Here is a 24,474-nt window from a genome sequence, read left to right as displayed (position 1 = left end):
ATTTATTCCTAGGGAGACACTGTCCTCTAGCTCAGTAAGTATCCCCTGAGATGACATCGTGTCACAGCAGAGTTCAATAAACTGATGTCCATTTATTTTCTAAAAATGTCAAAGATGGCCCCCCAAAAGTACATATTCCACATTCATACTGTTTAGTAAGGCAGGAAAGTGGATACCATTATTTTTATTCATGAAGGACAGCTAAATCAAGATAGTATTGGTGCTCAAGAGAGGAAGTTCCAGTTCTGGAAGTTTCCTTATGTGCAGCAGATACAAACGTTCTGACTTCAGCTTGTGGCCTCACCCTGGTCACGGGCTGCCTCATCCACATCCTCCGGAGAGCACAGCATTTTGTTGGGGCCCTCCGCTCCTTCAGCCTCATGGCCTGTGGGATGACAGGCATTTTGTAGGATTCTTACAGCAGGCCAGTCCTGTTCCCCCACCCACAGACTGTCCACCACAGAACAGCAGAAAGATAGACAGTGAAGCTAGGGGTCAGGGTGAACAGAGCAGCAAAGAGGTCCTAGTATGTGGGTCAGGGACTAGGGGAGAATTAGGAAAGGAAGTGACTCTGGCTGAGCATTTGTGTCAGGGCCCCAGGCTATGAGTGTCACAAGAACCCTCTGAGAAAGATGATGATTATGGGGCTATAACGGGTCTCATCATCTCTCACAGATGAGACAACCAAGGTCCAAAAGAGTAACTTTCCTGAGGTTATTCTGCTAATAAATAGCAGAGGCAGGATTCAGAGCCAGGACTCTGTCTCCAGGGCCCAGAAAAAGTGCTGAGTACACGGAAAGCACACTCTGCTCCTGATGGCTGAGAAGGTGCAGCACATACATCAGAAAAGGGCAGAACACTCGCACCCCAACCAGGCTACTTCCGGGTCATCCCCACGGGAAGCTGTGCACTTACACCCAGGTGTGATCCAGGCCCAGACCCTTCAGCTCCTCATCACGGGAGGTCAGGCTCACACTCTCCCAGCTCTCCCCAGTGAGTGTTCCCCAGCCAGTTCCCTCTCCTCCTTCCTCAGAGTCATACCTACCTGTTCCAGTCACTACCCCAAACGGATGAGGAGGTCCCCTGACACACATGGTGGGCTGTCTGTGAGGGCAGGTCCCTAGAGGCAAGCTGGTCTTCCCAGTACCGCCCGCACCAGGGCGAGAGTTCCTCCCTAAACTCCATCTCACTCCCAGTTGTCCCTCAGCCAGCAGTAGGCCGCACCAGGATTAAACAAGGGCCAGCAGGGGTCAGATCTCACCCTTCCCTTCCTTGCCTTCAGACCACTTATTCTTACTTGGCTGGTTGTGGATCTTGAGGAGACCATGATGAACATAAACATTTAGGGAAGTATTTGGGTGAAAACCCCTAACATGGAGGCATACAGAGGTTATTACCGTTTCAGATCTGCAGGCAGCCCTCTCCAAAAAAGGCCACCTTCACATCCTTTGCTTTTCCCAGGATGTTCACTCCTGGCCCCTTCCACCTCACCTGAGGCTCAAACAGAGATGTGCAACTCGGCAGGGGCAGCACAGGCCTTGTTCTCCCACTCACGGAGTGGGGCGGGTCACATGTGCTCTGAGCCCCATGGGTTTCTCACCCAGATTTGGAAGGGGTACCTCCAAAAAAGCCCAGCACACTTTTCCCAAATGGGGCTGAGGGATACGAGCGGAGAAGGCAATGGCAACCCACTCCAGTACTCTTGCCTGGAAAATCCCATGGACGGAGAGGCCTGGTGGGCTGGGCAGTCCATGGGGTCGCTAGGAGTCGGACATGACTGAGCGACTTCACTTTCACTTTTCACTTTCATGCATTGGAGAAGGAAATGGCAACCCACTGCAGTGTTCTTGCCTGGAGAATCCCAGGGATGGGGGAGCCTGGTGGGCTGCCGTCTATGGGGTTGCAGAGTCAGACACAACTGAAGCGACTTAGCAGCAGCAGAGGGATACGAGAGCCACAGCAGCTCCAGGCAGAGGGTACTTCTGTATAACCCTCTATTTCTCGGCAACACCATCAAAGGCTTGGTGGGGCCTGCGGAGCTCAGAGGAAGTGACCAAGCGACTGTCTGGCCTCTGCCTTGGAAATTGGCTTCTGGAAAGTTAGTTACATTTTCCTGTGGTTTCCAGGGGCCAATGCAAAGTAACTTTGCAACAAGAGTTTGGCTTCAAAGTGAAATATGCAGCAAAAAATGTAATGAGATATTAAAAAGCAACACTGTTACTCTGAAAATAAAACAGCAGGACAGTTGCTAAAGTTTCCTAAGGGGCCCAGTTTTTCCTAAAGGTGGTTACCACATAGTTACTATCAGTAACCAACGCCCCCTCCCCAAACCACACACACACACAGACACACACCATCCCCACTGGGGATTAAATACAGACCAGATCTGCCTGGATGACTTACCCAGAGGGGCGGATTCTGGAATCTGGTCTGAAAACTGAAAACCGGGGAAGAGCAGGGCCAGTTCCCGACGGGCGTCTTCTGAGTCCCAGCTTCCATGGACTGCATTAAAGGGCATTTCTGTGCCATACTGAGCCCGGAGACTAGCAGTGTCCAAAATGTACAAGAAAGAACGGTCTCATTTGAAAAGAAATGTTTTGATCTCTGGCAACACAGCTACCCATCAACAGGCAGCATTTCTGTGACGTGGCTTTCTCTGCTGGAAATGCCAGGAACGGCATCAAGGGTTATGGTAACCAGTGGTGTTCTGACCTTGTTTCATTTGTGCAGCAACCCTGTGAGGGAGACTAGGGAGACCGTCATGTCCCCAAGTTTAAATATGCATGAGTCAGGACTTCCCTGGTCCACTGGTGAAGAACCCGCCTGGCAATGCAGGGAGTGCGGGTTTGACCCCTGATTTTGGAACTAAGATCCCACACACCATGGAGCAACTAATCCCGTGTGCCACAACTACTGAAGCCCTTGTGCTCCGGAGCCTACGTGTGGCAACTAAGACCTGATGCAGCCAAATAAATATTTTTAAAAGGGAGTAAATATGCATGAGTCATGGTGTGAGCCCAGGAGCTGTCATTTTGTAGCTGTTACTACTGGGGGCTAGGCAAGCACCCTGCTGAGGGCTTGATACAAATTGGCATAGTTAATCCCTCAAGGTTCCCTAAAATAATACTAATACTGATAAGATTTCCTTTATCTCAAACAGTGTTCCAAGTTCCCTCTTTCTCTCTCTCAATCTGAGGCAGGTCCTTTCCCGTTGTAGTTCCCATTTTCCAGATGAGGACATTAAGAGAGAGGGATTAAAGCACAGATGACCCAAGACCACAAAGTTAGCAAGAGGAAGAAGAGAGATTCTAACCACAGCGCTCTAACAGCCTCCCAAGATAGGTGCTCACAACCCCATTTTATAGATGAGAGAACCGAGGCTCAGAAAACCTAAGATCTGAACTCTGGGCTCTTTCATCAGCCCCGGCTGCCCCAAACATGAATGCTCCCAGCTCCCTACAACTATAAAGTACAACTGCAGTTAGTCTCTTGCTAATGTCTTTCTTGTTGGCAGGGCCTCTCTCAGCTTCTTCAAAGGCAAGACAGTGGATTTGGCAGTGGTGGTGTCAGGCTAAACAATCACACGGAGCCAGGGAGCTGACCAAGGCAGCCTAGCGCTGTGTGCAGAACAGGGTGCTCAGACTCTAAGGGACCTCAGGACACCTTGGGTATTGAGTAGGGGGTAAGAGATCAGGGGGCTGAGTCTACACAGCCGACTCCTAGGCCCCACTCAGTCTCTGACTCAGCAGGCCTGGGTGTAGCCCTGGAATCTGTACTTCTGGGTCAGGGTTTCAGATGGCTCTGGGACCACAAACCCTCTGCTACAGAGAGAACAGTGAGGACTGGACCCACAGCAGCCTTCAGAAGAGGGCAAGAGGCAGCAAGGAGGCATCCTCTGAAGGGCTGGGGTGGGATCAGAGGGGGAGGACGTCAGGGTCTCCTCAAATACATAACAAAGGGCAGGGACTCCCCAGCATATAACAAAGAGGGAGCTTCATGGCCATCAGAGTGCCTTCTGTGTTACCCACAATTGGCTGAGCCCCTAGCAGGGCTCTCAGTTTCCTCGGATGCAGGTGTTGAGATGCATGAAAGGACCATTGCTGCTGACATTACCTGTCAGGCTGCTCCCTCCTTGCCACATGAGGGTCACAGGGCCCCATGAGGGTTCGCCAGGCAGTGACCACGTCCTCGGTGCCCTCAGTCCTGGCAAGGATCAGGAGGTGGCTTGGTCCACTGCACATGTGATGTACCAGCTTCTCAAATGTGTCCTAGCACAGGGAGGGAAGGGAGTGAATCAGGCCAGGGGCCCCAGAGGCCCATCCCACCCACAGGATGGGAGAGGGTCCGTGAGCTGCCTCACCACCAGCCAGCATGCCCTGGAAGAGCCCAGGGAGGGGAAGTGGTACCCAAAGACACAGAGAACCCAGATATGAGGCTCTGAAATGACATGTTTGGGGTTGAGCATGAAATTATAAGAAGTTGGATAGCATTTAGAAGACCACACACATGGAAACCAGGGGATACAGCTGAGACTTCTTTGCAGCATCTTGCAACCTTTCCCCCTTCTTCAAGTAGCAGCACTCAAGCTTCCTTTGGGGAACGGCCCTTCCCCGTTTCACTCAGTCCTAGTCTGGCCGACAACCACAATGCCTATCCACCCCTCCCCACACACCCTCCTCACCTGAGAGGTGGGGCCCAGGCTAGGAGACCCTGTCTCCCAGGTGGGTGGGTCAGAAGCAGAAACAGATGAAAAGTGGTTGAATCTGTCACCCAACAGGAGCACTTGAAGTGACTGCCCGTGAGGTTTTGTTTCAGAAATCCACACCCCTGCCTTGGTTCTTCTTATCCCCACACCTTCTCATGCAACTCCTTCAGCCTTCTTTCTTCAGTTCTGGGAGTCACAGAGAGTCCCCCCAGTAATTCCTATTTCATTACTTAAGTTAGAGTCAAACTCTAATCTTTGGGAGCATGCCAAGCAACGTCTCCCTGACGCAGCCTGTAATCATTATGCTGAGAGTAATTTCATGGCCCACTTGCTGTTCATAATCTTGTTCTTCATAATAGTCTAGTTTCTCCCAAACTAATATCAATTTACAAACATAATGTTGGAGAAAGAGAAAGAAATGCAAGCATGTTGGATACATGGAAACTGAAAAACTGACCTCTCCAGCTCTGTGTTGGTAGAAAAGTCGCATTTCTGCTTCTGTCATGGTTCTCTCTTCATTCGTTAAAATGTCAAACCCAGCTTCCTGGATCTGTAGGAGATATACACACATATATATGGTAAAGAGCCAGACATCCTGGAATGTGAAGTCCTATGGGCCTTAGAAAGCATCACTATGAACAAAGCTAGTGGAGGTGATGAAATTTCAGTTGAGCTATTTCAAATCCTAAAAGATGATTCTGTGAAAGTGCTGCATTCAATATGCCAGCAAATTTGGAAAACTCAGCAGTGGCCACAGGACTGGAAAAGGTCAGTTTTCATTCCAATCCCAAAGAAAGGCAATGCCAAAGAATGCTCAAACTACCGCACAATTGTACTCATCTCACATGCTAGCAAAGTAATGCTCAAAATTCTCCAAGTCAGGCTTCAATAGTACATGAACCATGAACTTCCAGATGTTCAAGCTGGAAAACACAGAGGAACCAGAGATCAAATTGACAACATCCATTGGATCATCGAAAAAGCAAGAGAGTTCCCAAAAAACATCTGCTTTACTGACTATGCCAAAGCCTTTGACTGTGTGGATCACAATAAACTGTGGAAAATTCCTCAAGAGATGGGAATACCAGACCACCTTACCTGCCTCCTGAGAAATCTGTATGCAGGTCAAGAAGCAACAGTCAGAACTGGACATGGAACAACAGACTGGTCCCAAATAGGAAAAGGAGTACATCAAGCTTGTATATTGTCACCCTGCTTATTTAACTTATATGCAGAGTACATCATGTGAAATGCCAGGCTGGATGAAGCACAAGCTGGAGTCAAGATTGCCGGGAGAAATATCAATAACCTCAGATATGCAGATGACACCACCCTTATGGCAGAAAGCGAAGAAGAACTAAAGAACCTCTTGATGAAAGTGAAAGAGGAGAGTGGAAAAGTTGGCTTAAAACTCAACATTCAGAAAACTAAGATCATGGCATCCAATCCCATCACTTCATGGCAAATAGATGGGGAAACAATGGAAACAGTGACAGACTTTATTTTGGGGGGCTCCAAAATCACTGCAGATGGTGATTGCAGCCATGAAATTAAACAATGCTTGCTCCTTGGAAGAAAAGCTATGACCAACCTAGACAGCATATTAAAAAGCAGAGACATTACTTTGCCAACAAAGGTGCATCTAGTCAAAGCTATGGTTTTCCCAGTAGTCATGTATGGATGTGAGAGTTGGACTATAAAGAAGGCTGAGCGCCAAAGAATTGATGCTTTTGAACTGTGGTGTTGGAGAAGACTCTTGAGAATAACTTGGACTGCAAGGAGATCAAACCAGTCAATCCTAAAGAAAATCAGTCCTGAATATTCATTGGAAGGTCTGATGCTGAAGTTGAAACTCCAATACTTTGGCCACCTGATGTGAAGAACTGACTCATCTGAAAAGACCCTGATAGTAGGAAAGATTGAAGGCAAGAGGAGAAGGGGACGACAGAGGATGAGATGGTTGTATGGCATCACTGACTCAATGGACATGAGTTTGAACAAGCTTTGGGAGTTGGTAATGGACAGGGAAGCCTGGCATGCTACAGTCCATGGGGTCAAAAAGAGTTGGACATGACTGAGCAACTGAACTGAACCGAAAGCAAGCACAAATTCACATTTCAATGTGTTGAAAGTAAAAGATGATGGAAAAACAATATTAAAAGCAGCAGAGACCTTCATTCTCATCATATCCGACCTTATTTAATTTAAAAATTGTAATTTAGGACTTTCCTGGTGGTCCAGTGTTTAAGAAATCCACCTGCCAATGCATGGATACAAGTTCGATCCCTGGTCTGGGAGGGTCCCACATGGCACAGGGCAACCAAATGCATCACAAGTACTGAGCCTGTGCTCCACAATAAGAGAAGCCACCCCAATGAGAAACCCGTGCACGGCAACAAAGAATAGCCCCCACGTGCCACAACGAGAGAAAAGCCCTCACACAGAAACAGAGACCCAGCACAGCCAAAAATAAATATTGTGATTTACCTCATTGGAATTTTAATTAAACTCCTTAGACGCCTCTTCCCCCTAGGACATTGCTACACTATGCCCCAGCCCTGTTTTCCACCAGAGAAGACACAAGTATAGTCTGTAAGGAATATGTTGTCTCTCTTGCTGCTGGGCTAGGTCTTTCTGTCATGTCCAACTCTGTGCGACCCCATGAACTGTAGCCCACCAGGCTCCTCTGTCCATGGGGATTCTCCAGGCAAGAATAATGCAGTGGGTTGCCATGCCCTCCTCCAGGGATCTTCCCAACTCAGAAGTCTCCCGTTGTCTCTCTTACCTTCATGATAATCTCATCTGTCTTCCCATGGACCACCGCGTCTGGTTTAATGATGGCCAAGGTGCAGGCCTTCTCTGATGACACTGCAACAAGCCGGGGATGGTGCTGTCAGACCCTGGACTCACAGGAGGCTCTCAGGATGCTCTCCGCAGGGACTGTGCAGCTCCACACAGCCCCCGCCTCCCTCCCCCAGCCTCTTCGCTGAGCTTCTGCTGACCTGGACTCTAGTGGATGCAGGGGTCTGGCTCCAGACCCCAACCCCAGCCTGGCTGCAAGGGACACGAACTGGGAGGGAGAGTGTGGGGAGGGAGGAGAGGATGGGAGGTGGAGAAGGAAATCAAAGACGACTCAGGAGCAAAACCCAGAAACAACCAAGTCAGCCTGGAGAGGGGACAGAGCTGGAACAGAGGCGAAGCAGGCCAGGACACTCTGGTCCCTTCCTGTCCCCACCTCATGATTCTTGGCCTCTAACTGCAATCTACTGTGTTCTCGTCTCGGGGCATCTTTCTGACTTTCTAGCATGTGGTCAGTGGTGGCTGCCCCAGGCTCCAAGTCCACTCAGGGCTGACACGTACTACCAAACTCCTCTGTCTCTGTCCCGTTCTCCTGAGAATCAGCTGCTTTGTTGTTTGGAGCCCAGGCACCAGACAGAGCTCACTGGCCAGGCTACTGGGTGGCTGTGTCCACAGGTCAAGTAACTGTGGTGATGAGGGAGATGCCACACGGCTGCCGTCCACTGCTCAGGCCCACAGACGCCTCGGGGGAACCCACATCTGTGCACAAACCCATCCCTGTCGGATTCCGGTTTGTATGGACTTGGCCTTGGTGAGCTCTGCACGCTGTCCACAGACTATATCCCCCACGGCCTATTTTCTCTTTTCAACTTTCACATCAGTTGTGTTGACTCTGAAAATCTAAAAAATGTGGGCTGAAAAAGTGTGGATCATGTTAAGCAGCCAATCGGTTCATTCTTCCCTGAGCACTATTTCTAACATCCTATGAATCCTTGGAGTTTAAATCCCCTTAGAAAGTGACCAGTTAAAGAGACCACACAGAGGTATAAGGTGAGAAGAGGAGATGCCAGAGCAGGAGCCCAAGAACTCCAGTCTGAAGAGAGAGCAAAAGAAAAGAAGCCAAGGAAGGGGAGGCTGTGGACAGGCCAGAGAAAATGAGAAGGAAAATGAGAAAGGTTGAGATGCCTCAGACATCAGACAAGAAGAGGAATACTTTGGTTTTTGTGGGGTTTTTATGTGGACCATTTTTAAAGTCTTTGTTGAATTTGTTACAATATTGCTTCTGTTTTGGGCCACAAGGAATGTGGGATCTTAGGGCTTCCCAGGTGACGCTGGTGGTAAAGAACATGCCTGCCAGCACAGGAGACATAAGAGATGCGGGTTCAACCCCTGGGTTTGGAAGATTCCCTGGAGAAGGCAGCCCACTCCACTCTTCTTGCCTGAAGAGTCTCATGGACAGAGGAGCCCGGCGAGCTACAGTCCATAAGGTCACAAAGATTTGGACATGACAGAAGTGACTTAGCACATGTGGGATCTTAGTTCCCCAACCAGGGACTGAACTCATCCCCCTTGCATTAGAAGGTGAAACCTTCACCACTGGACCACCAGGGAAGTCTCAAGAAGAGGGTTTTGAGTAGGAAGACACTGTGGACGGCAGCCAAGCCTGCAGCAGGATACCATAAGCTCTGACTGGTAACTGCCTGCTGGATTTGGCCCCAGGAAGGTCACTGGAGCCCTGGGAGCAGCAGAGGGGCAGTGACAGAGGAGAGGGCGGCCCAAGGAGTGTGGACCAGGAAGCTGAGCTAGGAGGAGTGGAAGGCTAAGGGCAAGGGCAGGCGTTGTGTAGTTTCCTAAGTGGAGAGACTGGATTTAGGAGAAAATAATGGGAAAGAGAAGAAGAGATAATCCATAAACGAGACAACGAATGTTTCCTGTGGAAGCCAAATTGCTGACTTCTCTTTCACACTTGAAGTTTTTTGCTCTCCTAAACTGCACCACATCGCTTATTAGAATCCATTTCAGACAGTCCTTGTTATCGACACATAAATAGCAGTTTTTCTCGTTCAGGCAGTAATCAGAACTTCCTCCTCTCTCCTATTTGGCTCCTGAGCCATATCCTGGTCTCCTCTGGTGGCTCAGGGACCATCAGGAGCCACCTTGCCAGGAACAACTTCTCTAACTTCTAGCTTCTCTTCCCACTGCCAGGTCAAGATGTTCGCACAGTAAAGGCTCAGGAAGAACAGTGATGCTCAGGAGTGTAAAATCCATGAGTTGATACTTGGGGACTAAGAGGAAGAAGGTACAAGGCTGTGGGGAGGGGAGGGGTTCAGTACAGCTGACTTTCTCACATTTGAGAAAAATGGTTAAAGAAACTCAAGTTCTTAACTCAAATAAGGACTAAGGAAACCCTAGCACCTCATTTACCTTATTAGTATCATTCCCCTCCACTTTATTAAGAAAGCCTTTCCTGATGCTTAGTAATTGTCATGAAAGTCACACTTGTTATAGTTGAACATGATCAGAAAGACACTCAAGATGCCATTACAGCAGAGGGAGATTAACACAGTATGTTTGAAGTCAGGTGATTGGAGATTAAATGTTTTATGGGTTATTTCCCCAGAGTTCAGATTATTCAGTAAACTTACTACTCATATATTTTTTTAAAAAACACATCAAGTCCGAGTCTGCACTGCCTTTTGCTTGCTTGTTGGTTCTGTACTCACCCAGGTCCTCATCATCACCATTGTTCTTTTCATGAGAAAAGCATTCATCTTCATCAGAAAGAGCTTCATCTTTAATCTAGTACAAATTGGTCATGGACAGAAAGTAGATAGCTGATTAAAATTCCACAAAGACCTTCAACAACCAACAGAAGCCAAGTAAAGGTTCCAAATGCAGAGCAAAAGAAGAGGGTCAAGATTATCAGTCTTGGAAACTTTTCAAGGTCCTTTTGAGTAACTGGACGGTAGTAGAGGGTGAGAGCAATTGAACACAAGGAAATCCACGCTGATCTTCAGGTTTAGAGCCTACCTGTTTCCATGAGCATCAAGTAGAAACTAAGGAAGAAGAAAGATGAAATAGAGAGTTGACAAGCAGACAAAGAACTGAAATACAAATAGATAGAAAGCAACTGGCTACACTATGTGGGGAAGTAGTAAAGACAGATCATTTATCTGTGGAGGAGGCACAAATGTTTTCTTTCTTGGGGAAAATTTGCCAGTTTTCTGGGGGGAAATGTATGATTTGATTCCAATCCATTCTACGAGAACAGTGCTTTGCTCTTTGGAATTGAGTGTGAAAACTTGAACACTGGACACTGCACAGCATTAAGGCTCCTGTGGCAGCTGCTCAGAGCACCAGGAAATACTTCTTTCTAACTAAGGGGTGTCAGTTTTCAAAGGCTGCTGATTCTTTATGAAAAACTCACAGCCCGTGTTATCCTGAAAATGTTGTACCTAAATCACAAGTAGTGCTTTCTGATCCTATTTCTCAAAGTAATGACCCCTTTCTAGTTAAAGAAATGAACCCCCTGGGGTCACAAATAAAACCCAGGAATGAAAGGGGAGGGCAGGTCACCAGGAGAGATGTCCCCCTGAGGCTGACTCCTCCAACCCACTCCTGGATCCATAACTTCATTTTCATTTCTGAATTCACTGTCAGGGTTACAGAAGCCCCTGTTGGGAGATGAAGTGGGGATGAGCGAGAAATAGGTGAGACACTGAAGTGTTCTGGATGAAGAGGATGACTTCCTCAAAGACTTCCCAGTGGGCCTTGCACCTCCCCTGAGGTGGGCATTTACTGAAGCTTTTCAGGAACAGGGAGGACACTGGCGGGGGAGGGGAGGGACCTGCTGGCCTGGCCACTTACCACCCTCCGTTCTCTGCCTTCAGCCAGCACCCTCTTTTCTGCCTCCAGCTGCTCGCGGATGGTTTTCTCCAGCAGTGGGGCATTCGCTCCTCTCACCACCGCCACCAGCTCTCCTCCCTGGAACACAGCACAGAGGTCCTACTCAGATCACATGACAGCAACCTCTTTCAAGAGCTAGCGAGTGTCCAAGGGCTTTGGGAGTGTGCCCAAGGTCAAGGTCCATGGACCCCACGCCCACGGCTTCCAGTCACTTCTCTGCCCCCTACCCCATGCCCCCCTCCCTTCAAAACTTCCTTCAGGGCAGCGGGGAGTTAGGTGGGGGAGGACCAGGGCCATAGGTTGTGAGTCACTAAGTGTGGCCTCTCTGTGGCTCCTTCATCCAACAAGTATCAACTGAGCACTTACTATGCCCAACACCAAGACAGAGGCACAGAACATAAACCCAAAACATGGAAAGACACAGACACCGCCCTCAGTGAGTGGGTGTGGAGTGGGGAGGGAGATGGTGGTGTCAGAGAAACAACTACAACAGGATAAGGCCATTGCATTAATAGGGGTGCTTGGGATCTGGGGCAAGAATCAATTCCCAACCCATCTGGGGTGATCAGGGAGAACCTCACAGTGGAGGTGCTGTTTGCAATGAACTGGAGGTTCCCATCTTTGATTCTTCAGAAGTCTCCATGCCCGTCACTCACAGACCATCATATACACTGGGTCCTCCTTCTGTGTCCATCCCACCCTCAGGGGACCTCCACTGCGTGACGACAGTGACCAGCTGCCACATGTCCCCACATGGCCATTATAACTGATGCTTTAATCCGCGTGCTCCAGGCTCAGGCAAGCAAACCACTGTGGTAATGATGCCTTTTCTGCCACTGAGCTCTGATGCCATGTGGCTGGGGGCATGTCCATCTCAGCATCTCCCACTCCCCCTCCCTCCCCCACCAGGTTCCATCAAATAACTTCAATCTCCCTCCTGAAGGCCAAAGCTCAAATGATGTTTCACCAGAAGCTTCCAACTTGTGAGACTTGCTGCCGAGGGCAGGAGCCCGAAGGTTTCCAAGCTAAACAACCCCAGCCCTGGTGAGCAGACCCCAGTTTCCCTGACTGTGTGACGGAGCACTGTACTGAGTCAGGAGGAGAAAATCAACCCGTTGTCTTCAGGGCCTGGCAGGTGACCTAAAGCCAAGAGCCAGATGTGAGATGGCGGGCCCTCGGGGGCTGGGAGCCCCGCGTGATGTCACAGCTGAAGGCAACCAGGTAGTCTTGCAAATGCTGAACCACTGGTTGTCATCCATCGACCTTCTCATTTCCAACTTTATGTCAGCATATCTTCATATTTAATGATGAAGCAAAGGTAAATACAGGAGCATTCATGTTGTGGAGCATTCATGTTCCCTCTATGGAGCACAGTGGGATTCGCCAAACTCTGTGCTGGGAGTGAGACTTCAGTCAAGAGTGCTCATGAGCTAGAAGGTGCACAGGTGTCTGAGGGGATCATCCTCTGTCCCGAGTCCAGCGCTCAGGAGGCCTGCAGCCCAGAGTGATTCCTCAGGGTTCTGCCCGTGAGCAGTGCCGTGATTGAGGGCATTGGTCCTCGGCCAAACAATAAAGTCAGGAGAAGCCAGCACCTCTTGCTGGGAATAGTGTGGGCTCTTGGTGAGAGGCGTCCTTCTGAACACTCAGGGGTGCAGCCGTGGGACCATCCCTGACTGAAAAGGTACTCACGGCATAAAACAGAAAGGTCGGCTCGCACTTCCCTCGGTATCTTTCGAGCACATCAAGACAGTCTGCCTCTGCCTAAAGGAGAGACAGATGGTCAGCAGGCTGATGGGAGAGCCGCATGGGACACACATTTCACATACGCATCTCACACACACACACACCCTTCATCCCCCACGTCACATACCACATACGCACACACAGACACCACAAATACACATACCCCTCATCCCACACAACACACACACACCACACCCCCTCACATCCCACACACACCACACACACACCTCATCCCCATACCACATACACACACACAGACACCACAAACACACATACCCCTCATCACACACACCACACACACATACACACCACACCCCCCTCACATACCACACACACACATATACCCCTTATCCCCATACAACATACACAGACACACAACTATACCTCATCCCCACACCACATACCACATACACACACAACACACTCACCACACACAGACATCACATACACACATACCCCTCATCCCACACAACACACACACACCACACACCCTCACATACCACACACACACACACACACACCACACACAGACATCACATACATACATACTCCTCAACCTGCAAAACACACACACGCCACATCCCCCCTACATACGACACACATACACTTCATCCCCATCCCACGCACACACACACACTACACCACACCACAGCCCCCAATACTAAACACCATATACCACATACACACACAGCATACACATCCATTACACGTAACACACACCACACAACGTGCACACACACGTTATACACCCACACACACCATACCCCACACATACATTACACACCACACCACACACAGTACACATAACACACAGATCACATCACACACATTGCACATAAGTCACATACTATACTACACACATAGATTACACATAACACACACCATACACACATCACACATATACATTACACAGAACACACACACTACATAACACACATATGTTACACACCACACACACCACATACACACACACCACATACATACATGACACATCTCACACACACACATGAGTGATGCCCTCCCCAGGCGGAGCCCTGGCTTTTCTCTCTCATGCTGCTCCTTCTAATGTCTTTTCATCAGAACCTTAACAAGTGTCCTGTCAACATACGGGTAAAAAGTGTTGCCAGTGTAGTTTTTTGAGGAATAAATTAAGGAGGAAATGACAGCTTCTCCTGCTCCGGATCAAGGGAGCTCCTCCGCTACCATCCCACGTCTGCTCCTAGTGGCTGGGACACGGGAGGGTCCTTGAGCTCTGCCTCCAGGTCGGATAAAGCCCGCCATTCAGGCCCCTCCTGCTCTCCTCCAGTGAAGCCTCACAACCGGCTCCCCGGAGGAGGGCAAGCCCCGGAAGCCCCGCTTCTCCAGAGTTATCGCGAGCGAGCGTCGTCCGTGTGTACTGGCTGAGCCTCACCCCTGGCAGCTCATCCCGCGTCTCCTACGCGCATCTCCGGAAGTGATTCCCATCTCTATCCACTGACCCAAGGAAACTTTTGCTGAAAGTCCCCTTTAAGGAGTAAGGATAGAGATCTTAAACCCTGTGCTCTGGAAGTGAGACTCCAGGCTTCACGGTGTCCAGGAGACAAGAAGGAGGAGCACTGGCCTCAGAGTGGCCAAGCAGTCCCTGTTCCAGAGCCAGGGGTGGCCGAGGCCACCGGGACTGCGGGAGGCGGGGAAGGCAGGAAACCTCCTCCCCCGAGAAACTGGCATCAGCAGAAACTCCACAATGAATACTCTCTCCATGATCTGCAAAAGGCCCCTCAGGCTTCCTGTTCCTGTTTTTCAGTGTTTAAGTTTTTTTTGCAACCGTTGTTCGACATTCTGCTGAGAGAGGATCTTACTGATGCAAAATGCAGAAGGTCCGGGCCAACCTCCACCCTCATCTTCTGGAAGAGGCTCACCACGGGCTTGCAGGGGCCACACCAGCCTTGGTAGATGTCAACAACTGCGGGGAACCAAGAAACCGGAGCGCCCGGCCACGTCAGGCCAAATCGATACCAGCACATTCCCACCCGCTCCGATGGCCATCTTTATTTGCTATGGTGGTTTAGTGGTTTAGTCGTTAAGTCATGTCCAACTCTTGCGACCTCATGGACCCTAGCCCTCCAGGCTCCTCTGTCTATGGGATTTCCCAGGCAAGAATAATGGAGTGGGTTGCCATTTCCTTCTCCTGGGTATATTCCCAACCTAGGGATTGAACACAGGTCTCTTATATTGCAGACAGATTCTTTACCAACTGAGCTACAAGGGAAGCCCCATTTGCTGGTTAAGAGGATTTATTCTCCCAGCAGAGCATGAGCGAGAGTGGAAACACAGCGTTCCCTTATGAACTCAGTGTTCCAAATTCTAAACTCAATGAAGTGAGTAGAGTGAAAACCACTTACTTAACATGCATCCTTTACCACAAGGAATTTTCAGGCCTAGCACAGAGAGGCCCTCTGTAACTATTTGAATTGGACTGAAAGTATCTTTTTTGAAAGGAATAGTAGGTGACCTGTCAGCATACAATCAACTCTTAGCTAATAAACACAGCATTACCCTTTCCTCCTGACAAGTTAAAAGCCACTTGCTTTGGGTAAAGGGGAATTTTACCTACTCTATCAAATCAACATTGTTCTCCCAGAAAGTGAACCTAAGAGAGACCTAGGTGGAAACTGGGGAGCCTGTTTCTGCCTTGGTCCTGGTCTCTGGAGTGTGGCAGGAACTGGATACGAGGGACCCTCTTGTCTGATGGCACTACACCTCGAGGCCTGCAAGAAGCTAAGCAACAAAGCCAACACGTGTGCAGCAGACACACACAGGACCCACTCAGCCCAATCAGACACCACGAGTAAGTGCTAGATGGTGACGTCCTGATGGTCACATTGTAGAGAAAGGATGTCTTCATGAAGACCTCAGCAGTCAGAGTTCATGCCTGATCCACACAGCAGGGCATTTCTGTTCAGCAGCAGGAGTGCATAGTCATGGGGAGGGAGTGTGGACACTGCTTATAAACTCTCAGCTCTGCAAGTTTTAATAGCATGCGATTTGTGATTTTACTTTTTGAAGGTTCACATTTCAATTTTTCACATCGTATGAGAACATTTATTAATAAAACACGGTATAAATTATCTTTTTTTCCTTTTTTTTGGGGCTGTGCCATATGGCTTATGGGATCTTAATTCCCTGACCAGAGGTTGAACCCAGGTCCTTGGCAGTGAAAGCACCGAGTTCTAGCCACTGGACTGCCAAGGAATTACCTAAATTATCATGACTGAAGTTAGCATAGACTGGCAGCACTAACACTGTACCGTAAGAATTAGGAAGAGGATACCCAGTGGAGGGGTGACTTGCATTGGACACTGTGGAAATGCCAGGTTTGGATGGGCAGAGAGGGAGCCCATGGTGGGAAGCATGGTAGGGGTGTACAGGGGCCACTGGGGTTGGGCTGTGGGAAGTGGTGACAGAGACCACTGGACAAGCAAGGAATGCGGGTTTGAGGAGCTCCATCCTGATTTACTAGGCAATGAGGACTCACAGTAGGTTTTTAGAAAGGAGAGTTAATATTTACTAAGCCATCTGCACTTGGCTTTTCTCTCCAAAAAATCCAGCAACATTGGTATTTTTATTCTACCATAGAAATAGAAAAGAGATAACCAACCCAAGGTAAAACAAAATAAAAATTCTCAAGGAGTAGAACCAAGTTTTAGACTGAGGTTTGTCTGATGCCATAGTTCATGCTTTTTCAAGAACTCTAGGAATGAAGATGCACAATTTCAAGAGTATGAGTCAGTTCAGCCAAGCTACATAGTTTTGCAGAGATAGAATCAGACTGGGTTTGGGAGGGATCGGGAAGCCAGACACAGGGGTGGCAGTGTCAAGGGAGGGATGGAAGGAATGGAAGAATCCCTGAGACTTTGAAAAGGAAGTGGAAAGACTAGGGGGGTGACAGTCCTGCAGGTGTGAAGAAGACCCACCATTGAGCCCAGCAGAGAAAAAGAACCGAGTGAAGACAGGGAGAGAGTGTTTGGGGAGGGAGGAAAGTGCACTAGATTCTAGATGTTCTGCGTTTCCAGTACCAACCAGAGAGTCTAAGCCAAATGGTCCCAAAGGCAGTTAGACTCCAGCAGTGGCAAGAGAGAGGGATTTGGTCCTTAGCATCCAGGCAGAGGTGGATGAAGCTCTGGGCTTCCTTAAGGACAACAGCTTCACAGTTGAGCAATTTCAGTAGACCCCAGTAATGGGAGAGAAAGGCATTTGGGTCATACTGGGGAAAAGTCCTGGAAGACTCAGACGACCCTGTATCCAAGCCTACCAAGGAGAACAGGTTCAAGCTCTGGCAGGTAAAAAACAACAACAACTGGGACACAGTTAGCTACCAATCTCTATGCAGGGTTTCCACTGATAAGTCAGCCCAGTCATTTGTACCAACTTCCCATCTCCTCTTGCACTCCCTGGCTCTCCGAGGAGTGGTGGGGACAAAGGCACACTTGCCATGGTTAAGGGGGAGAAGGGACTGGGGACTGGGGAGAAACTATATGAAGAGATTGAATGGCAGGAAGCAAACAGAGAAGGAAGGGAAGAAATGGCAGAGAAATGAAAAGGGAGGTGTGTGTGTGTGTGTGTGTGTGTGTGCACAAACCTGAAAAGACTTTTGCATGTTTGAAGGCAGATGCAAGTGAGCCAACCAGAGTTCCAAGATGGTGGTTGACTTTGGGCACAAATCTCTGCTGGCTCTAGAAAGATTCATGTCTTCCTGAGACTGCCTGATGAACGAGGCAGATGAGCCCCTGCTGCCTCCAGTCTGCACAATTCCCTGTGTTGCGCTTAGTGCTGGGCTCAACAATTCCACGCTCCGTAGATGGCAGCTATGATCACGTAGGGTGCCTGGAACATGGCAGATCCTCACAACACGATGAGTTTGTGGTTTTCTTACTTATGAGTAGTAAGAAACTCACTTTCTTATGAGTTTGTTATTAAAGATACAGAAGTTTTACCCAGGAGCCGTGTTCTGATTGCACAGACAAACCATATGGACAAAATAGTTAAGACCTGGCACCATCAACAAAGCTTTGTAGCCCCTCAAGTAATAGGGCATGGCCAGACTCACACCCCATCCTGGATCAATGCGACCGCATTTATTAAGTACCCACTCAGCCCAGGCCTGGACACGTGTGCTCCAGATAGAGATGAAAAGACATTGGCCCTGTGTCTAGAGGCTGGGTGCAGGCACGGAATGCCCAACCACACAGGGGCCACACAAGGCTGGCTGTGTGCTGGAAGGTTGAGACAGAGTCCCACCCCAGATGCCCTAGAGACACCAGGTAGAAGTGACCACACAGAAGTTCAGGAAAGATTTCATTCAAGGAGGCTGCTTTAGAGCTACCTGAGAAGGAGAAAGATTTCTACAGTCTGTTGGGGTCCATGATACTCCAGGTAGTAGGAACAACACGGATACCAGTGAGGAAGTGGGGAAACTAGTGGCATGTGCTGGAAGGCTAGAGGCCAGGACACACCCCAGAGTACAGTGGGTGACAGGGCTGCAGAGACAAATTGAGTCTTGAGAGAGGCCTGGAGGAGGGGGATTTGAGTGCTAAAGGCAGCGAAGGAGAGAGATGAGAGCAGATACAAGTTGACAGAGCAGGTGCATTGATAGAGAGAACTGACCAGACACAAAAATAGAGCCCTTCTAGAAGAAAAGAAGTGGAGAAAGGAAGAGTGGGGAGCAGCTGTGATGGGCATCCTCTAAGATGCTGTCAGTGGGCCCTGTCTCCCAGGATTCACACCTTTGTGTGGGCCTCTGCCCTTGAGTGCAGGCTGGACCCAGAGCTTCTAACAAATAAAGAGGACAAACGCGATGGGATGTTACTTTTGAGATTAGGTTACATGAAGACTGTGACTTTCATCTACCTCTCTTGTGTACTTGCTCACTCGCTCTTTTCCTCTCTCCCTGAACCCGCTTTGGGTGGAAGGGCTGGGGGGAAGAAGCTACCATGTTGTGAGTAGCCTTATGGAGAAACTGATGGCAAGAAATGGATGTCTCTGGCCAACAGCCAGTAAGGACCTATATCGTGCCAATGGTCACAGGAATGGACTGGGAAATGACCTTTGAAGATCTGCCAAAGCCACATGACCAAGTTTGGAAGTAAGTTAAACTCTAAGTTGAGCCTTGACATTCTTGGTCTGACTCCTTAGCTGCAGCCTGGTGAGAGACCCCAAGCCAAAGGCACCCACTTAAGCAACCCCTGGATTCTGGGTCCACAGAAACTGTGGGATAATAAATGTTGAGTGCTGTAGACTGCTAAGTTTTAGGGTAAATTGTTACTCAGCAATAGATATTGATACAAGGAGGGTGGGGGACCAGGAGGCTGTGCTGTTTCCTAGTGACTGTGCAGCCCCTGGTTCCACTCTCTTGGGCTACCTGGCTCTCATTCCAGCCCTCGAGTTCCAAGAGATCCCCTATTCCTTTCAATACCTTCCCCTTTTGTGCCTCAAGTAATTTTAACACCAAATATGCCCTGAGCATGACAATCAGCTCTAAAACAAGGGAACCCTGCTATCCGGCAGTACTGACTAGTTTCCTGAATTGGACTAACAGACGTTGAAATCATATACGTACATATTCACAAAAGAATTACCTTCTTTTTTATTTATGAAGCTCAAGGTTATAGGGAAATGATACTGTTTGCAGGTTTTCTCTCCATGGTTCAATATGTCATTTAGGAATTTTGAAAAGAATGGGTCTAAAAAATCATCTTAAATTACCAGTTAGTCCTTTGGAACTGAGCATCTCCTCCCAAAGTTCTTGGGTGCTGACGTTGACCTAGCATCAGAGAGGAACAGACGCTGTATTACTGCGGGTGCCCATGGGGAGGCAATTTGGTGCGTTTGCTCTAGGTTATCTACTAATATCTATCAGTCAGGTCTCTCTCTTCCCTCTCCGTCTCTTTCTCAATGAAATACTTACAAATACAGCTCAAGCTGCCCTCTTTGCCCAGTCTTCTTTTCTCCTCTCTCTCCTCCTGCCTCCAACCCCAAGAATAACCACTATCCTAAGAAAAATCTCATTTTAAAAATTGTTGGGACTTCCTTGGTGGTCCAATAGTTAAGAATTCGCCTTCCACTACAGGAGACATGGCTTTGATCCCTGGTCAGGAAACTAAGATCCCACATGCCTCAGAGCAATTAAGCCCAGGCAGCACAACTAGAGAAGCCCATGTGAGGCAACCGCTGAGACCGTGAGCTCTAGAGGCCATGCTCTGTAATTGGAGAGGCCTCCCATGGGCAGCAACTAGAGAAACCCTGCATGCCACAACGAAGACCCAGCGCAGCCAAAAATTAAAAAAAAAATTTTTAATTAAAAAATCATTTTTACTTGTTACTTTGCCAAAACTATTATAAAATTGTTTTATGTACATAAATAGGCATAAACAGTATTATATTGAAGATCTCCTTTTGCAATTTGTGTTTTACTCAACATTAAATTTTGACATTTATCTGAACTCATGTACAGGGAGGTACTAATTTGTTTTTGCTTTTTTGTCTTTTTATACATTGTATGGAGGTATGAATTATATATGGTGAGACATACAGAACTAAACTGTTACACAGGAGTGAGTTTTAACAAATGCATGTACCCAGGTAACCACATTTCTATCACAATGCAGAACATTCCTCTCCCCAGAAAGTTCCTTCTGGTCTCCTCCCGCTCACTCCCTACTCCTCTCCCCAGGTAAACACTAACCTGCTTTCTGCCATAACAAATTAATTTTACTGATTCTAAAACTTCATATAAGTGAAATAGTACAGCATGTCTTTTTTTGTGCTGGTCTCTTTTGCTCAGCGTATTTGGGGTGTTCATCTGTGTAATTGTATCTCAGTAGTTTGTTCACTTTTATTCCTGAGCACGTTCCATTGTATGACAACATCACATTCTGCGTGATGGATGATTTGGGGCTCTTATAAATAAAGACTTAGGAACATTGTTGTTAAATCTTTTGCATTCACCCTTTCATTTGTCTTCAGTAAGTAAATACCTAGGAGTTATATTGCTGGGATATTGGGTCAACTGAGGAACCCTAAATAGTCTTACCTAAGGAGAGGACAGGGTTCCTGGTTGGCAGACCCTAGAACACTGTTTTCAAGGAGTTGACCTGGTAGAGAAGCAATGCTTACACATAGGCCTCCGTGCATAGCGACCCCCCACTCCCTGCCTCAGCAAAAGGGAGCACTTCCTTTGAGCACCACAATGAACTCAGAGCTCTGGGGAATATGCATGAAAAAAATTGATAACAAATGTTATTACTCTCCAAGGGAATATCAGACATAGACACATGAAGAGACAATCATATGGAGCAAAACGCTTAGAGCCTCAAGCCTGGACATATCTTAAGGAGTCTCATCACCACAGTGCTGCCAGGTATGTATCATCCCTCCTGTTTACACAAAGAACAAGGAGGCTCAGAGAGGTTGAGGACATTGTTCACAGCAATAATTGATAGGACCAGGTGCTTAGAATTGATTTACAGACACAGAAAAAGTCTCATAACTCTAGAGTACTAAAATCTCCGTGTTGGAAGGCCCTTAGGGATAATTCACCCAACATGCTCCTTCCACAGATGGGTAAGCTCCAGCCCAGAGCAGTTATGTGATTTATCCGAAGTCCCAAAACAGTCAAGAACTGCATCAAATCTTTGACTTCCAGACCAAAACTCTTCCCTTCCCTGCCCATCCAGCCCCCTGCACACTATCCTTAGCCTGATACTGCTTTCTTCTTTTTTTAAAAATCACATGCAAATTCACATGTAAAGTGCTGATGCCACAGAGAACAATAAAGGAGAAATCAGATGCCTGGAGACCACTGCCCATCTACTGAGAGGTGCCTAGAGCCTGACCATGAAAAAATTTTAAAGTTTACTTTAAAAGGCACCCACGTTACATTATGATATTAAAGCCTTCCATCCCACATCCATCCGCTTCCATGCCTGCTTTTTTTTTTTTTTTAACCATCACTTTAGAATCAACCCCTACTTATTGTCCAGGGCCAGGACAATAAGTAGTTATTGTCTTATTAATTCACTTGTCACAGGTGCAAACAAAGTAAAACACTCTATAAGGAAAGCATAGTGCATAAAATATCAAAACATTCTTTGAATAAGCAAATGATTTCAAGAAGGCAGTGATGGGAGAAGTGGGTCTTCAGAAAGGGCACAGTTACAGACATATGCCCAGACTCTAAGAACTTATATTCTCTCAGCAAGTCATAATTATACCTCAACAAAATATATGTCAGATCGAATTATACTGATTCATATTTTCTTGCTATTTTTTGTTTTAATTCATGTTTCAGTTTCATGGTTGCATAAGCATTATACACATAAGCAGCTTTTATCCAAGTTTGTGCTTATATGTTTATATTTGCATTCATGCTAAGTTGCTTCAGTAGTGTCCGACTCTGTGCAATCCTAGGGACTGTAGCCCGCCAAGCTCCTGTGTCCATGGGATTCTCCAGGCAAGAATACTGGAGTGGGTTGCCATGCCCTCCTCATGTTTATATTTAAGTGCACACACAAAAAATTGTCATCATTAGAGGTCAAGATAAGCTTTTATTCCTTTAAGGCAGAAGGGTACAATATTCAAATTTGTGAACATTGTTATATGCCACATTTTAATAGTACATTTTAATTTTAATTTTTTGCTCACACTGTGCGGCTTATGAGATCTTAGTTTCCACACCAGGGATAGAACCTGTACCCCCTGCAATGGAAGCACAGAGTCTTGACTACTGGACCACCAGGGAAGTCATTTTTATACTGCACTTTCCATTGCAGACCATCCTCCCGGCCCCCTATTCCACCCCAATCAAATGCTGGAAGCCAACTTCGCCTTGAGACTTACCTGCAGGGCAATTTCCTTTTTCTTGCTGCCCATGGCTCTACAAAGAAGACAGAAGCTCTGTTATTGAAGGTTCCGGCCATTCTGGCCGCAACCTCACGACGAAACATTGAGTAGATCTGCAAGCCTAGAGCCTCCTTCAGATAAAGCGCCCACCTCCCCAACTCCGCTCCTTCAAGTTAATTATGAATGGCAGCAAATAAACGCAGTGATCCAAAGTGAACACCCCACGGAGAAAGCTGAGCTTAAGCCCGAGGGCTCTTCGCTCGCCAGAAGGTTTTCTGTGGACATGCGGAGTCCCTTCCCCCCGGGAGCTGGAGGAGGGGCGCGCGCGGGGGCCCGATTAGGGGCGCCGGGCCACGCAGCCCATGAGGCCCCGAAATGCCTGCCAAGGAATTTGGACGGAAAAAGCCTACAGAACCCTGCCATCCCTTCTGTTCCCATTTATTCCTGGGAAACTGAGCCCCTGCAAACAGGTACCCGGTCCTCAACCTGCAGCGAGAGTTTCCCACACAGTTTGCTGCGACCCAGCCACGGTCGTCATGGCAACACTGTGCGGGCGGGGTGGGGGGAGTACTAAGGCGGCCAAGAAATGAATCCGAGTACACATAAGCCACGCCCACTCTGGGCTAGCGCAAAGGCAGGAGGGTGTCCCGCCTCTTACTGTCAGAACTGGACTGTAGAAACACTCATTGGCTGAAGAGTTTGTCCTCTTTGGGTCTTTTGCACCCACCAAGCACAGATCTGGTGCATCACGTACTGTAGAGCTACATCGTCCATTCCTGCATCCCTTCTGTCCCACCAGGACTGGCATGCAGCTTTTCTATTGCTACAGAATACATACTGGGCAGGGGTGGCTCCCAGGTTTTGACAGATCTGAAGAGGTTTCCTTCAAGATAAAGAATACAAAATTACAAATTCAAAATGAAGTATGAAAGTCAAGTGGAGAAAATAGAAGCAGTTATAAACATGGTGTGAATGATCTACACCAATTAAAAGAAATTGCCAGGAGATTAAAAAGCAAGGCCCAATATATGTTATCTTCAAGAAATCAACTTTAAATATAAAGCACAGGTTTAAAAGGTTTTTTTCTTTTTTTTGCTTGTTTGTTTTTAAAGACAGTTAGAAGTAAAAGGGTGGAGAAACTATGGCATGCTACAGTAATCAATAGAAAGCTGGAGTCACTATACTAATTTCAGGCAAAGTAGATTTCAGAGCAAGGAAATTTATCGGGGATAAAGAGAAGGTATTACATAATGCTAAAGGGATCAATTCTCCAGGAAGACATAACAATACTTGTGTATGCACCTAACAGCAAAGCATCCAAACACCTGAGGCAAAAACTGACTAAACTGCAAAGAAAAAATAGACAAACCCAAATTGAAGGCTTCCCTTGTAACTCAGTTGGTAAAGAATCCGCCTTCAATGCAGGAGACCCGGGTTTAATTCCT

General features: G+C 47.7%; 1 protein-coding gene across 4 annotated transcripts; it reads right to left on the bottom strand.

Annotated features, from left to right (window-relative positions):
* Window positions 1-72: 72 nt before the first annotated feature.
* NME9 (NME/NM23 family member 9) lies at window positions 73-23,583 on the bottom strand. Of its 4 annotated transcripts, none has more exons than XM_061420751.1 (12): window positions 23,516-23,583; window positions 23,027-23,063; window positions 19,895-19,952; window positions 14,992-15,095; window positions 13,100-13,171; window positions 11,372-11,488; window positions 10,228-10,303; window positions 7,491-7,573; window positions 5,163-5,255; window positions 4,114-4,268; window positions 2,404-2,543; window positions 73-385 (listed from the first exon to the last, which is right to left on the bottom strand). In XM_061420751.1, exons 2-12 carry the CDS (start codon window positions 23,057-23,059, stop codon window positions 288-290), a joined length of 1,029 nt encoding a protein of 342 aa, XP_061276735.1. In that variant the 5' UTR covers window positions 23,060-23,063; window positions 23,516-23,583; the 3' UTR covers window positions 73-287. The 4 variants fall into 4 exon arrangements, with proteins under 4 accessions (XP_061276735.1, XP_061276751.1, XP_061276743.1 ...); XM_061420767.1 differs by having other exon boundaries at window positions 15,052-15,095; XM_061420759.1 differs by having other exon boundaries at window positions 23,504-23,571.
* Window positions 23,584-24,474: the final 891 nt, after the last annotated feature.

The sequence above is a fragment of the Bos javanicus genome, chromosome 1 (genome assembly GCF_032452875.1).
Source record: "Bos javanicus breed banteng chromosome 1, ARS-OSU_banteng_1.0, whole genome shotgun sequence".
NCBI classification, from domain to species: Eukaryota; Metazoa; Chordata; class Mammalia; order Artiodactyla; family Bovidae; genus Bos; species Bos javanicus.
The sequence above is the reverse complement of the archived record's forward strand: the minus strand, read 5'-3'. Positions and strand labels throughout refer to the sequence as shown.

Bases quoted from the DNA above. Each gene is read 5' to 3' on its own strand.
- NME9 (XM_061420751.1), bottom strand. From the start codon at position 23,059: ATGGGCAGCAAGAAAAAGGAAATTGCCCTGCAG. The intron at 19,953-23,026 runs GTAAGTCTCAAG...CTCTGATGCTAG, and splicing joins AAAAGGAAATTGCCCTGCAG to GTCAACGTCAGCACCCAAGA. The intron at 7,574-10,227 runs GTGAGTACAGAA...GGCTTGTTGCAG, and splicing joins TGGTGATGATGAGGACCTGG to TGTCATCAGAGAAGGCCTGC.